General features: G+C 46.4%; 1 protein-coding gene across 2 annotated transcripts in view; it reads left to right on the forward strand.

Moving 5' to 3' along the window:
• gnai1 (guanine nucleotide binding protein (G protein), alpha inhibiting activity polypeptide 1) overlaps window positions 1-14,837 on the forward strand; it is a 63,214-nt gene extending 48,377 nt beyond the window's left edge. Inside the window, exons 5-9 of one of the 2 annotated variants that reach the window (XM_060903816.1) lie at window positions 6,273-6,401; window positions 6,849-6,978; window positions 7,866-8,019; window positions 11,479-11,685; window positions 13,444-14,837. In XM_060903816.1, coding sequence (XP_060759799.1) covers window positions 6,273-6,401; window positions 6,849-6,978; window positions 7,866-8,019; window positions 11,479-11,669 — 604 coding nt within the window. In that variant the 3' untranslated portion in view covers window positions 11,670-11,685; window positions 13,444-14,837. The remainder of the gene's footprint in view (window positions 1-6,272; window positions 6,402-6,848; window positions 6,979-7,865; window positions 8,020-11,478; window positions 11,686-13,443) is intronic. The other variant, XM_060903817.1, reaches the window with a different exon arrangement.
• The last annotated feature ends 819 nt before the right edge of the window (window positions 14,838-15,656 follow it).

Below are 15,656 nucleotides of genomic sequence, written 5' to 3' on the forward strand. Positions count from 1 at the left end.
GCAAGGTCTTCCCTGAAAGAGACGTCGTCTGGATGGGAGCATATGTTGCTCTAGAACCTGGATATACCTTTCAGCACTGATGGTGTCTTTCCAGATGTGTAAGCTGCCCATGCCACACGCACTAATGCAACCCCATACCATCAGAGATGCAGGCTTCTGAACTGAGCACTGATAACAACTTGGGTCGTCCTTCTCCTCTTTAGTCTGAATGACACGGCGTCCCTGATTTCCATAAAGAACTTCAAATTTTGATTCGTCTGACCACAGAACAGTTTTCCACTTTGCCACAGTCCATTTTAAATGAGCCTTGGCCCAGAGAAGACGTCTGCGCTTCTGGATCATGTTTAGATACGGCTTTGTCTTTGAACTATAGAGTTTTAGCTGGCAACGGCGGATGGCACGGTGAATTGTGTTCACAGATAATGTTCTCTGGAAATATTCCTGAGCCCATTTTGTGATTTCCAATACAGAAGCATGCCTGTATGTGATGCAGTGTCGTCTAAGGGCCCGAAGATCACGGGCACCCAGTATGGTTTTCCGGTCTTGACCCTTACGCACAGAGATTCTTCCAGATTCTCTGAATCTTTTGATGATATTATGCACTGTAGATGATGATATGTTCAAACTCTTTGCAATTTTACACTGTCGAACTCCTTTCTGATATTGCTCCACTATTTGTCGGCGCAGAATTAGGGGGATTGGTGATCCTCTTCCCATCTTTACTTCTGAGAGCCGCTGCCACTCCAAGATGCTCTTTTTATACCCAGTCATGTTAATGACCTATTGCCAATTGACCTAATGAGTTGCAATTTGGTCCTCCAGCTGTTCCTTTTTTGTACCTTTAACTTTTCCAGCCTCTTATTGCCCCTGTCCCAACTTTTTTGAAATGTGTTGCTGTTATGAAATTTCAAATGAGCCAATATTTGGCATGAAATTTCAAAATGTCTCACTTTCGACATTTGATATGTTGTCTATGTTCTATTGTGAATACAATATCAGTTTCTGAGATTTGTAAATTATTGCATTCCGTTTTTATTTACAATTTGTACTTTGTCCCAACTTTTTTGGAATTGGGGTTGTGTGTGTATATGTATGTGTGTGTGTGTATATGTATGTGTGTGTGTATATGTATGTGTGTGTGTGTGTATATATATGTGTGTGTGTGTGTATATATATATATATATATATATATATATATATATATATATATATCTACGCACACATACATGCATACACAAAATGGAATCATTTGCTGACAGCTCAGTCCCCCCCAGTTCAAAAATCCTATCTGCGCCCCTGACTGTGGATGTTTTCTTTCTAAAACCTGAGCAAACTATAACGTAAACTAAAAACCAATGGCACACATGGAGATTTTATTTTATATACAAAACTGACGCCTGTAAAGTTAGATTGTATGAACGCAGGAGTGGATTGACTGAAAATAGCTTTACACTGTGTTCAGTGAGGGATAAAGGGGGCGGGGGGAGACAGAGGACTGTGCATTTGCTTGTTTCTTACAATGGTGGTGGACACCCTGACTTTCTGGTGATTTTTATACTGCCCCCTATTTGTTTGGAGGCTAAATTCTTACATATAGCACCTTTTTAAAGGCGTCGTGCGGTAATTTCAGCAATCAGGCTATATCATGTGTCAAAATGTCGGGTTATTCAAGCCCCTCGGTTTCCCGCGATCTCAGTGTCACGATGCGCCCGCTACAAGCATTTAAAGTTGACGCGCACAGCCAAATTTAGGCAGCCAGCCGTTAACTAGGTCAACTTATGTGTGACGTCATACCAGTAACCTCCCTTGGGTGATGCTGGCCTGTCGCCATGTTTTCTCTATAGCGTGCGTTTACCAGAGTTGTTTACATTGCGGATTTTGTGGATTTATTCAGTTTGTGGATAGTTTTGAACACTCAAAACACTATGAAATGATGTATTAATATTCTGTGATACAAAATGCCTAATCGGTGTATTGTGTTTGGCTGTAACAACGAACACTGAACACTATTTGTGACTGTTATCAATGGATCTGATTTCAAGGTCATGGCTAGGTATTGATAGAAAAAAATTATTTTTTTAAAAACACATTGTGGCAGCGGGGGCGTGGTCAAGCGCCGGTCTGTGACAGGAGGGCGGAGCCAGGGAAGGTGAGTGGCAGAATCATTACACCTGACGGTAATTAACCTGTGTTTTGTGTGTTTTCCCAGTAACCGCGCCCTATTTAAGGAGGCAGAGCTCATCCCGGGACAAGAACACAGTGTGTGTGTTTCGCTATCAGATTAAAACCGGCGGTTATACTGAAAAGTCTGTTTGCATCTGAAGCGTTGTCCTGCCGTCCTCTGTGCTCCACCCACACTTCAGAGAGCTCTACAGTGGTGCCAAAACCCGGGACAAGGTGGAGCACCAACCTCGCAGCCCCATGGAATCCTCCCCGTTCGCGGACCTGGTCCACGCCCTTGCCACGGCTCAGCAAAGCCAGCACCAGGCGCTCGTCACGCTCCGAAAGGAGCAAGAGTGGCGCTTCGAAGCCCTGGTGCTGGCCCAGCAGGAAGATCGCGAGGCGTTCCGGCATCTCCTCGCGTCGGTGGGGTCCACCAGCGCCCCGGCCGCGGGCCCGTCTCCCCTCACCGTGACCAAGATGGGCCCGCAGGACGACCCCGAGGCGTTTCTCACATTGTTCGAGCAGGTCGCCGAAGCCTCGGGGTGGCCGATGGAGCAGCGCGCGGCGCGCCTCCTCCCCCTCCTGACGGGAGAGGCGCAGCTGGCTGCGCTATAACTCCCCGCCGGCCTACACCTTCGCCGGGCCGTCCTCCAGCGCGTGGGGCGCACGCCAGAACAACAGCGCCAGCGCTTCCGCGTGCTGGAGGACGGCCCGGTGAAGGTCCGCGTAGGCCAGCCGGCGGGGAGTTATAGCGCGGCCAGCTGCGCCTCTCTCGTCAGGAGGGGGAGGAGGCGCGCCGCGCGCTGCTCCATCGGCCACCCCGAGGCTTCGGCGACCTGCTCGAACAATGTGAGAAACGCCTCGGGGTCGTCCTGCGGGCCCATCTTGGTCACGGTGAGGGGAGACGGGCCCGCGGCCGGGGCGCTGGTGGACCCCGCCGACGCGAGGAGATGCCGGAACGCCTGGCGATCTTCCTGCTGGGCCAGCACCAGGGCTTCGAAGCGCCGCTCTTGCTCCTTTCGGAGCGTGACGAGCGCCTGGTGCTGGCTTTGCTGAGCCGTGGCGAGGGCGTGGACCAGGTCCGCGAACGGGGAGGATTCCATGGGGCTGCGAGGTTGGTGCTCCACCTTGTCCCGGGTTTTGGCACCACTGTAGAGCTCTCTGAAGTGTGGGTGGAGCACAGAGGACGGCAGGACAACGCTTCAGATGCAAATGGGCTTTTTATTGCCAGACTTTTCAGTATAGCCGCCAGTTTTAATCTGATAGCGAAACACACACACTGTTCTTGTCCCAGGATGAGCTCTGCCTCCTTAAATAGGGCGCGGTGACTGGGAAAACACACAAAACACAGGTTAATTACCGTCAGGTGTAATGATTCTGCCACTCACCTTCCCTGGCTCCGCCCTCCTGTCACAGACCGGCGCTTGACCACGCCCCCGCTGCCACACACGTTTTAAGTGTTTCTATGTATCAATCATTAATTGTACAAAATGATTTTCATACATTTATTTGTCATATCTTTCTTTAACACGTGGCGCATAATTTTAGCAAATGGATGACAGATTAATTGAAAGATTTATGCCACAGAGCTGCCTTTAACTAATAATTATCACTTATTACTGACGATTGTACGTTTACTAAACAATACAATACAAAGCTCAATACTCCCAGCCTATAACATACTGAATATCAAGTTAAAATCAACCGCAATAAAAGGAAAATGATGAAAACTGGAATATCAAGGGGTCTACTGTATCAGAAGGCCCACTGCATTTCGCGAGATCGCAAGCTGTCAAGTTGCTAGAATTCAATCTTTCCATCTATACTTTCACCCCCTACAGCTATCAGTATTACACACAATCATAGATTAATCACACAGCATTCTAATTCAAGTGAAAATGGTCTTTAAAAATACACATAACTAGTGATTTAGTCAGAGAAACCAACCAAAACAAGTCTTCAAGTCGCCGGTCTTCTTCATTCTCGTCTTCGTTTCTGTCGTCGTCAGAACTGTCCTCATTTTCTTCTGAAGATGAGCGCTCAGGTTCAAATCTGTAAGGCTGGATACCACCAGGACATTCAGCTGTCAAAATCTCTACTTGTGGGCCATTTTCTTCTTCTGTATCGGTAAAATCAAAGCTAATTTCCTCAGCATCGCTCCTATTGTCTGGTGTGTCCGTCATTGCAACTGCACCGAGTGGTTACTGGTATGACGTCACGCAGCTGTTCCATTGACCGAGAGGGGGCGCTGCGAACGCGGAAAATTTCAAGTGATGGGCATGATCAAATAAGGACCGATTACAACCGCGGGAAGCTTTTGAAAAATCGACGGTCAATTTATTTCGAATCTCGAAAGCATTCTGGTGCAGAATAATGCGACTTTTATCGCCACTGCGTCAGCGCTCGAAACTAACGGTGTCCCGACGTCCCGGGGACCATAAAAAATGTCATCGGGACACAAAATCATCATATCTGGGACAATCCCGGGACAATGGAAAAAAATAGATCTAGAAAAAAAGTTCTACATTAATATTATTTACAAAGCCGTAACACATACGTAGACATTCACCTAATTTGTCAGTTTTAATTTTAAAACGTTAACAGCGAAAAATACATAGTAGCTACACTTTCGATGCACCTGCATCCGTAGGCTACAGAGCAGCGCATTCTGTTCTAGAATCTTCGGCCGGAGTCCGCGTTATATGGACTTGGAATGGAATTGCTACCGCACACGCTGCGCCGACTCTTGCCAGAACAAAAATGCTTAAGTGGTTGAAGCGGACCGACCGCAGGGAAGAAACTGAAAGCCCAGACATAACGTCTCCGGGACCTTCAGGATCCAAAGTGTCATCGCCTGGTCTGCAGGCAACGCTAGCAACTGAATGAACTTAATGAACACTGTTAGACACGTTATAAAATACAACAGGAATGATGTGGATGATATTGACGGAAGATACCGTTCAACAGAATAAGTGAGTTTTCTTGGTGTCTTTCTAGTTCAGAAAGTTTAATCAGTCAGCAGCACAACTAGGCTCGGACCTGCCACTATGCTGATGTTCCACCCACGTTTCGGCAGCGAAAGTTCATAAAATGGATAACGGAAAGTTCATAAAAATGGATAACGGTAATGGATAACGGAAAGTTCATAAAAATGGATAACGGTAATGTGAAAATGATAAGTTGGCCTTCTAAGTGCCAACAGATATTCAAGGTATAAGTAGATGAAATGAACATAAAAGGGGTCTTATTTTCAACTAAAGTGTACTGCAGATGTAGGGAGTTGAAACATTTTCTGAATGAGCTAGTTGGCCCCTTTAAATAAACGGGTATCTATTCATACAGTGAGATCGCCAAAGTTTAATAAACTGAAAATGCAATAACTGTAATTTTGAAGTAGATGATGTATTGGACATGTCACTTGTGTTTTGTGACTTATTGTAAAAATGATATAAAGGGTTCAAAATTGCATAGTTACAAATATAATAGTAACTTCATATGATAATATTAACCACTGGTTATTTCAGAGAGGAAAAAAATGGGGACACTATTGCTTCCATTCGGGACAATACAACACAGAATTCGGGACCACTGGGGGACACAAAGAAAAAAAGTTAATTTCGAGCCCTGCACTGCGTGACGCCTTTAAAGCTTTCCTAGCCTACTATTTTATTGCCCTCTAGTTTTTCCTTCGCCGAAAGCTGCGACGCCCTTGGACTTTCACACGTGGTGTTTATTTAGCACTGTAAACAAAACACCTGATAAAATGAGTACACGGTGAGGGTATGGTCTCACCAGGCTCAATAAAAACATGTTCAGGAAATCTCTCGATCTCAGAGGGTTAGGGGGGAAAAAAAACCCACGCACACACACCCAGAGAGGCTGCTCTGTCATCACTGTGTGTGTGTGAGAGTGATGGCTCACTATGATGATCTCTACGAGCACATGTGGGACTCGCAGGCCAAAAAGTTAATTGCTATCGACCCCTGTGCTTTGGAATGGATCAAAGCTCAATCACGTCAGTGCTGTTAATTGAATTACACACCATTTAATTCAATAACCCTTTCCATTCTCGTGTTTTTTTTTTGTTTTTTTTTGTCTTCCCCCTGTAGTTATCTGAACGATCTGGACAGGATATCACAGGCCACCTACATCCCCACGCAGCAGGACGTGCTGAGGACCCGCGTCAAAACCACAGGCATTGTGGAGACTCACTTCACCTTCAAGGACCTGCACTTCAAGTGAGCATCATGAGTCCGTCAGTTGTGCAACACGCATCACTGTCATTATTTCAAGTCCTTACACGGAGTCATTACCAGGTGATGGCTAAACATCCTGCTTATAACTCGCTTTCTGTTTCACGTGAAGATCTCTCGCACAGCTACGTTCAAGAACGGCTTCTTTCGTAAAAATGTTAACGAAGGAAAGAAAAAAAATAGATTGCAGCTGCTTTATGACTCAAATCCAGAAATTCGACTGTCTGCTTTTGAATACGTGCGCTCCTTCCTTCTTTCTCATCGCTTCCTCTCGATGATGCAAACAGGAAGTTCATAGCCCACATCTCTGACCTTATTTGGTGGTTAAGAAAAGCAGTTTTGTAAAATTGGTTCATGCCAATAGTTTTGGAAATGGGTTGTGTGTGTGTTTCGAGAAACTTGTTGCTGAGTAATGGCATGACGTCTGTGCAGGATGTTTGATGTTGGAGGTCAGAGGTCAGAGAGGAAGAAGTGGATCCACTGTTTCGAGGGTGTGACGGCCATCATCTTCTGCGTGGCTCTCAGCGACTACGACCTGGTGCTGGCCGAGGACGAGGAGATGGTCAGTGCCGAGATTTCATCACCGTTATTTATCCGAATTCAGACCTCCAGCTAGCAGGTGCTGTGATTGGTGCATTTACAGGAGAGACAGGAAGTTAGGACCAGACCCAGCTGTGCCATAGTCCTCATTAGTTTACAGACATTATAAACAGTTTTTAACTCCTCCCACATCTCAGACACTCGCAGGCTCACACACAGACTTGGATTTACACTAGCGCCCCTACTGGCTAGTTGCAGTACTATTTGTGTGGATTTTTTTATTTTAAGCTCCGCCCATCCTTGAGTTACTTTCATCTACAGTGTCTAATTTGAAAGTTAGTTTTGCTGATATCTGAATGTTTTATTTTCCCCCAGAAATTATTTTGTACATTATTTGTCTGTAAGAAGGCGTGGCGACACGTGGGAATGGCGTGATTGACAGCTTTCCCAGAAGAGACCGGATGTATCCATGAAGCCCACGTCACTATAGAATTCACCGTCCTTGACCTACTTGTTTAAACGTTTCTCAACACGTACACGAAGACAAACTGTTGGCTATTTTTTATTAAAAATGTTTGATGACATGGCGGTGGTATTTTGGCTCAATTTCTATAAGAGCACGGTGTCGACGAGGTAGACTAACGCTCAGACGGACTCCTACACAGTCTTGTCTATATGCCTGTGTGTGTTTGCACTCCGGTTCCTTTGGGGTGATGGATCAGGTCCCTTCAGTACAGCGCAGTGTGTGTAAAATATAAAAATCTGAGACGTGCTGAAGATCCAGACTGCAGTGTTCTGATGTGGAGAAGAATAGTGCAGAACTGTTGACCTTCTGTTCCAGTCAGTACACATGCTCTCACTATCCGTCTGTCTGTCTGTCTGTCTCACTCTCCACCTGTCTGTCTGCAGAACCGAATGCACGAGAGCATGAAGCTGTTCGACAGCATCTGCAACAACAAGTGGTTCACAGACACGTCCATCATCCTGTTCCTCAACAAGAAGGATCTGTTTGAGGAGAAGATTAAAAAGAGCCCACTCACCATCTGTTACCCCGAGTACGCAGGTAACTGTCTCACTCTCACTGTCTCTCACCATCTGTTACCCCGAGTACGCAGGGAACTGTCTCACTCTCACTGTCTCTCACCATCTGTTACCCCGAGTACGCAGGGAACTGTCTCACTCTCACTGTCTCTCATCATCTGTTACCCCGAGTACGCAGGGAACTGTCTCACTCTCACTGTCTCTCATCATCTGTTACCCCGAGTACGCAGGGAACTGTCTCACTCTCACTGTCTCTCATCATCTGTTACCCCGAGTACGCAGGGAACTGTCTCACTCTCACTGTCTCTCACCATCTGTTACCCCGAGTACGCAGGGAACTGTCTCACTCTCACTGTCTCTCACCATCTGTTACCCCGAGTACGCAGGTAACTGTCTCACTCTCACTGTCTCTCACCATCTGTTACCCCGAGTACGCAGGGAACTGTCTCACTCTCACTGTCTCTCATCATCTGTTACCCCGAGTACGCAGGGAACTGTCTCACTCTCACTGTCTCTCATCATCTGTTACCCCAAGTACGCAGGGAACTGTCTCACTGTCTCTCATCATCTGTTACCCCGAGTACGCAGGTAACTGTCTCACTCTCACTGTCTCTCACCATCTGTTACCCCGAGTACGCAGGGAACTGTCTCACTCTCACTGTCTCTCATCATCTGTTACCCCAAGTACGCAGGGAACTGTCTCACTGTCTCTCATCATCTGTTACCCCGAGTACGCAGGGAACTGTCTCACTCTCACTGTCTCTCACCATCTGTTACTCCGAGTGTGCAGGTAACTGTCTCACTCTCACTGTCTCTCACCATCTGTTACTCCGAGTGTGCAGGTAACTGTCTCACTCTCACTGTCTCTAACCATCTGTTACCCCGAGTGTGCAGGTAACTGTCTCACTCTCACTGTCTCTCACCATCTGTTACCCCGAGTGTGCAGGTAACTGTCTCACTCTCACTGTCTCTCACCATCTGTTACCCCGAGTGTGCAGGTAACTGTCTCACTCTCACTGTCTCTCACCATCTGTTACCCCGAGTATGCAGGTAACTGTCTCACTCTCACCATCTGTTACCCCGAGTACACCGGGAACTGTCTCACTCGGACGGTCTCTCACTATCTGTTACCCTGAGTATGCAGGGAGCTATCTCACTCTCTCCACATCTGTCTCACCATCTGTTACCCCGAGTACGCAGGGAACTGTCTCACTCTTTCCACGTCTGTCTCACCCTCACTGTCTCTCACCATCTGTTACCCCGAGTACGCAGGGAACTGTCTCACTTGCACGGTCTCTCACCATCTGTTACCCCGAGTATGCAGGGAGCTGTCTCACTCTCTTCACATCTGTCTCACCATCTGTTACCCCGAGTACGCAGGGAACTGTCTCACTCTTTCCACATCTGTCTCACCCTCACTGTCTCTCACCATCTGTTACCCCGAGTATGCAGGGAGCTGTCTCACTCTCTCTCCACATCTGTCTCACCATCTGTTACCCCGAGTACGCAGGGAACTGTCTCACTCTTTCCACATCTGTCTCACCCTCACTGTCTCTCACCATCTGTTACCCCAAGTATGCAGGGAACTGTCTCACTCTCTCCACATCTGTCTCACCATCTGTTACCCCGAGTACGCAGGGAACTGTCTCACTCTTTCCACATCTGTCTCACCCTCACTGTCTCTCACCATCTGTTACCCCGAGTATGCAGGGAGCTGTCTCACTCTCTCCACATCTGTCTCACCATCTGTTACCCCGAGTACGCAGGGAACTGTCTCACTCTTTCCACATCTGTCTCACCCTCACTGTCTCTCACCATCTGTTACCCCGAGTATGCAGGGAGCTGTCTCACTCTCTCCACATCTGTCTCACCATCTGTTACCCCGAGTACGCAGGTAACTGTCTCACTCTCACTGTCTCTCACCATCTGTTACCCCGAGTGTGCAGGTAACTGTCTCACTCTCACTGTCTCTCACCATCTGTTACCCCGAGTGTGCAGGTAACTGTCTCACTCTCACTGTCTCTCACCATCTGTTACCCCGAGTATGCAGGTAACTGTCTCACTCTCACCATCTGTTACCCCGAGTACACCGGGAACTGTCTCACTCGGACGGTCTCTCACTATCTGTTACCCTGAGTATGCAGGGAGCTATCTCACTCTCTCCACATCTGTCTCACCATCTGTTACCCCGAGTACGCAGGGAACTGTCTCACTCTTTCCACGTCTGTCTCACCCTCACTGTCTCTCACCATCTGTTACCCCGAGTACGCAGGGAACTGTCTCACTTGCACGGTCTCTCACCATCTGTTACCCCGAGTATGCAGGGAGCTGTCTCACTCTCTTCACATCTGTCTCACCATCTGTTACCCCGAGTACGCAGGGAACTGTCTCACTCTTTCCACATCTGTCTCACCCTCACTGTCTCTCACCATCTGTTACCCCGAGTATGCAGGGAGCTGTCTCACTCTCTCTCCACATCTGTCTCACCATCTGTTACCCCGAGTACGCAGGGAACTGTCTCACTCTTTCCACATCTGTCTCACCCTCACTGTCTCTCACCATCTGTTACCCCGAGTATGCAGGGAACTGTCTCACTCTCTCCACATCTGTCTCACCATCTGTTACCCCGAGTACGCAGGGAACTGTCTCACTCTTTCCACATCTGTCTCACCCTCACTGTCTCTCACCATCTGTTACCCCGAGTATGCAGGGAGCTGTCTCACTCTCTCCACATCTGTCTCACCATCTGTTACCCCGAGTACGCAGGGAACTGTCTCACTCTTTCCACATCTGTCTCACCCTCACTGTCTCTCACCATCTGTTACCCCGAGTATGCAGGGAGCTGTCTCACTCTCTCCACATCTGTCTCACCATCTGTTACCCCGAGTACGCAGGTGACTGTCTCATGCTCCCTCTCTCCATTTCTCATCTGTTACCTGGAGTGTGCAGGAAACTGTCTCACTTTCTCCCTGTCTGTGTCTTACCATCTGTTACCCTGAATACACAGGTAACTGTCTCACTGTCTTTTCTCAGTGCCTGTCTCTCATTATGTGTTTTATGCAGATAGCTGTCTCATTCTCTCCCTGTCTGTCTGTTCTCATCATCTGTTACTCTGAGTACGCAGGTAACTGTCTCACTCACTCTCCCTGTCTGTCTATTAGTTTTAGTATACTACTTACTGTCTTGCATCCTCTGTTTTCCTGTCTGTCTCTGACCATCTGTTGTCCATGAGTATGCAGGTAAACTGTCTCACTGTCTGTCATGTTATCCTGAATACACAGGTAGCTTTCTTTTCTGTTGTACCTTCTTACTCTCGCCATCTGTTAATTCACATACACAGCTGTCTCACTTTTTCACTATCTGTCGCTTGACATCTGCTACGCTGAATGTCTCGCACTTTTTTTTTTCTTCTTTCCTTTCTCCAGTCTCTGTTAGCTCAGTTGATCAGATAGGGGTGTGTGTGTGTGTGTGTGTGTGTCAGGCTCCAACACGTACGAGGAGGCGGCGGCGTATATCCAGTGTCAGTTTGAGGATCTGAATAAGAGGAAGGACACTAAGGAGATCTACACACACTTCACCTGCGCCACCGACACCAAGAACGTCCAGTTCGTCTTCGACGCCGTCACCGATGTCATCATCAAGAACAACCTGAAGGACTGCGGGCTCTTCTAGAACCTCCCACGGTGAGGTGTGTGAGAGAATCGTTGTTCATGTCGCAGGCATGAAGTCTTCATTCGCTCTTCAGTCAATGAAACCATTTAATGCACTTTCTCTCACTTGTTGCTTCATCTCTCATCATCTTTAGTCTCAGGGTTTTACACGTTTTGCGTAGAAACAGTTTAACTTCGCACAACGCTGCGCCGAGTCATCGCTCAAAAACGTGCCGAAACGCGCAATCTTTTTTTTTTTTTTTTTTTCTCCATGATGAAACCCCAGCTGAGCTGACGCTTTTTGAGTTCTACTGTATTAGTGGATGCTTCCTGGAAGCCCCGCCCACCTCCCCTCCCTCCCTCCCTGTCCCTGACTCTCGCCTGCTCTCATACTCGCGTTCGGTCATGTTAAATGGAGAAGCTGCAGAGTTTAAGGTGACACAAAATCTGACCTCAGTCTTACACCCTCGCAGGCCACTTTATTAGGAACACCCCCACGTCCACCTGCTGTTTTCTGCAGTTCTCTACTCTGCCGATCCCTCAAATCCCGCAGATCCAAATCAAGAGCTTCAGTTAGCGTTCACTAATATTCAAACACGAAAAGGGGAAAAATTGTGATCTCAAAGTGTGACGACTTCTTCTTTTACTGTTTGAGTCCGATGGAGCATGAAGGTTTGAGTATTTCAGAAGCTGCTGGTCTCCTGGGGTTTTCACACACGACAGTCTCGAGTTTACACAGAATGGTGCCGAAAACATCCAAGTGAGCGAGCGACAGTTCTGTAAGTGGAAACGAACGCCTTGTTGATACCGTAAGAGAGGGTCAGAGGAACATGGACAGATTGGTTCGAGCTTTTTTCTTTTTTTTGCGCCAGGAAGGATATTGTAACTCGTATAATCACTCTTTACAACCGTGGTGAGCAGAAAAGCAACAGGAGAACACCACCTTGGGTTCCACTCCTGCAGCCAAGAACAGGGACCTTAGAATCAAGAGCAAGTTCCTATTAAAGTGGCCGGGGAGTGTGTATTTATTTCGGAGCAGTGGAGGGGAAAATGAATGAATGAAAAAGATGAAGTCGTCCAACAGCAAAGCGTCAAATCCGACAAATAATAACGAAGGTTTAGACGGTGATTGATTAAATCTCCATTATGTTCCGAACGGCAGTGAAAATGTCAGCCATGTGGACGTCACCCAGACAGCTTTCTCTCTCTCTCTCTCTCTCTCTCTCTCTCTCTCTCTCTCTCTCTCTCCTCACATTTGCATTTTAATTTAATTACAAATTTTCTCAAATCCTTTCTCATTTCCCCTTCTTTTTTCCCTTTTTTTTGGTTCTTTCCCTTTCTCCTTCCTCACTTCCAATCCTCTTTTTCTTATCTCGCTCTATCTTTGTCTGTTTTTCCTCTTCCTCTGTTTCTTCTCCAACCTTTTTTGTACTTCTCTATTCTTCATTTTTCTCATTTCCTGACAAGAACCTCTTCCTCTTTTTAATCTTTCCTGTCCTGTTTAGTTTCATTTCTTCTCCTCAGATTTTTTTTATCTATATTACATAATTTCTACTTCCATAATTATTAGCTTTTCTTTTCTGTCTGTCGCATATCTTTTTATCCAGAAATGCCGTTTAATAAAAAGACAGTTGCTGAAGCATTCGTCCTCTCTCTCTCTCTCTCTCTCTCTCTCTCTCTCTCTCTCTCGTGTTTTATTTTAATTTTTTTATTTTTTCTTTCTTGTTTTCTTTTGCCAATGAGTGAGTAAATGTTTCTGGATAGACTGTTACTGACACATTTTTCTCTCTCTGTAGGTGGAGATGACTGCGTTTCGTGTTTCCCCATGAGGCTGTGTGTGTGTGTGTGTGTGTGCACGCGTGTGTGTGTGTTGGATCAGTGCTGTACATTGTGTCTCGTCCCTCTGCTTTATTTATGCTTTTCATCTCTTTTGTCCTTTTTAGCGTCTTTAACCAGAAAAGGGAAATGTAACTCGTAACATGTTTTCTCTCCAGCGTTCTTTTGTTTTTAGAAATATTTTCCATAAAGGACATGTTTATCATTTCTCTCCCGTGTCCTCATGGGTAGTTTTACAGCAGAGGGACTTTTCAGCTGTCAGGTTTTCGTGCCTTGCTGTGTCTTTTGCTCATGTGTAGTGTGGTGTGTTTTTGCCCCCCCCCCCCCCCCCCCCCAAAAAAAAAACAACCCTGTCTCATAACGTCTACTGTGTAAATAAAACTTGTAGTGGGTCAAAGGGGGCGGAGCTTAGGGTAAACTTGATCCCAGACTTGCGTGTTTGTCACTTTTTTTTGATCACTTTACTTGCAGACTATAATTGTTGAGCTAAGCTAGACATGCTAACTGGCTTAGCTTAACTTGGCTGACTTTACCTCCTCAACTGCAATCTGATCTTGAGTAATTAGCATTAGAGTATAAGAGCTTAGCATTATTGTTTGAGCTAGTCCGCTAAAAAACTGCAGTATAACAGTTCAGCAGCATTAGATAAGCTAGTCGCGTATCTAAACCGTGCGCTGTGCTAACCCATTTCACTTTGCTAACATTAGCATTACACCACTAGTCATGGTTGTTCTCTAATATTAGCTTACTAGCGAGCTAAAGGGGCATTGTATAGAATACTGGTTTTAGTGATGCAGTTTAATAGTTTAACAGTACATTCGCTAACACAGTGCTGGGTTAACGTTACCCGCTTAGCTAGTTAGGCTAACGTTAAAGGAACCTTTCCAGCAGGAGCTAGTAGCTTTTGGTACTGTGCTAGCTGTGATGAGGAGGTTTTATGATTACGTTGGTGATTAGGGGGTTAAATTTTACTTAAGCTCCACCCATTTTGATGCTTGGACGCGTGTGTGTGTCTGTGTGTGTGCACGCGTGCGTTGATCAGAGCTGAATGTTGGTCCCAAGCTCAGTCGCCACGGCAACAAGAGGATGCTTCAGATGGAGCGGCTCTGCTGTTGGGCGACAAGATTTGATTGCGTGAGAAGCCTCAGCTAGCCGCCATCTCACACTCAACGTTGAGGATCTGTTTTAAAGTTTTAACAAACACACCTGTATTGAGTAATTCATGATGATGATGATGATGATGATAACTCACCTTGTCTGTCTTGCTCTTTTTCTTTTTTCCTCTCTTTCTGTCTGTGGGAACATTTGTACACTCATGTCCCTTATTTTGCTAATAAAAAGCATTTGCAATCCATACTGTCCTCAATTGCCATTTCTATTTCCTTTCCTAATGGGTGTGGCCTAAGATCCTAATGAGCAGGCTTGATTGAAGGCCAGTTGATACTTATGCATTGGATCTACACCGTATCCTGATGACATGCACTTCTCCAGAAATGTAACTACATCTCGTATCGACGCAGACCACAGCCATTGTGATTGGTCCAGCCGGTCAGTTGCGTCGCATCACTTTTCCAGCTGCTCCTTTTTATGAAAATCAGAAATCTATCATCATGATAGTGTTTAACGTAAATCTCTAAAGTGTGAGGCTCTGTCACGGCTGTAGATCATTAGAACTAAGATATAATCCTGTGGATTTAAACATTTATGGTGTTATTTTTGACACAAGCTCGGCACTCTTCCAAAAACTTAATTCATTCTGCATTGGAAAAGGGACTAGTGAGCTGGAAAACACACCCACGGATGGACCATGTTCATGGCTAACTTCGAGAAGATACACCCACAAGGCTGAAGCCAGAGGGTTGTTTTTTTTTTCCGGAAGAGGCGGAGAGAGTGGATTGTGCGCATGAAGCCAGAGGGTTGTTTTTTTTCCGGAAGAGGAGAAGAGGCGGAGAGAGTGGATTGTGCGCGTGAAGCCAGAGGGTTGTTTTTTTCCGTAAGAGGAGACGAGGCGGAGAGAGTGGATTGTGTGCATGAAGCCAGAGGGTTGTTTTTTTCCCAGAAGAGGAGACGAGGCAGAGAGAGTGGATTGTGTGCGTGAAGCCAGAGGGTTGTTTTTTTCCGTAAGAGGAGACGAGGCAGAGAGAGTGGATTGTGCGCGTGAAGTCAGAGGGTT

The sequence above is a fragment of the Neoarius graeffei genome, chromosome 21, assembly GCF_027579695.1.
Source record: "Neoarius graeffei isolate fNeoGra1 chromosome 21, fNeoGra1.pri, whole genome shotgun sequence".
Lineage (NCBI taxonomy): Eukaryota > Metazoa > Chordata > Actinopteri > Siluriformes > Ariidae > Neoarius > Neoarius graeffei.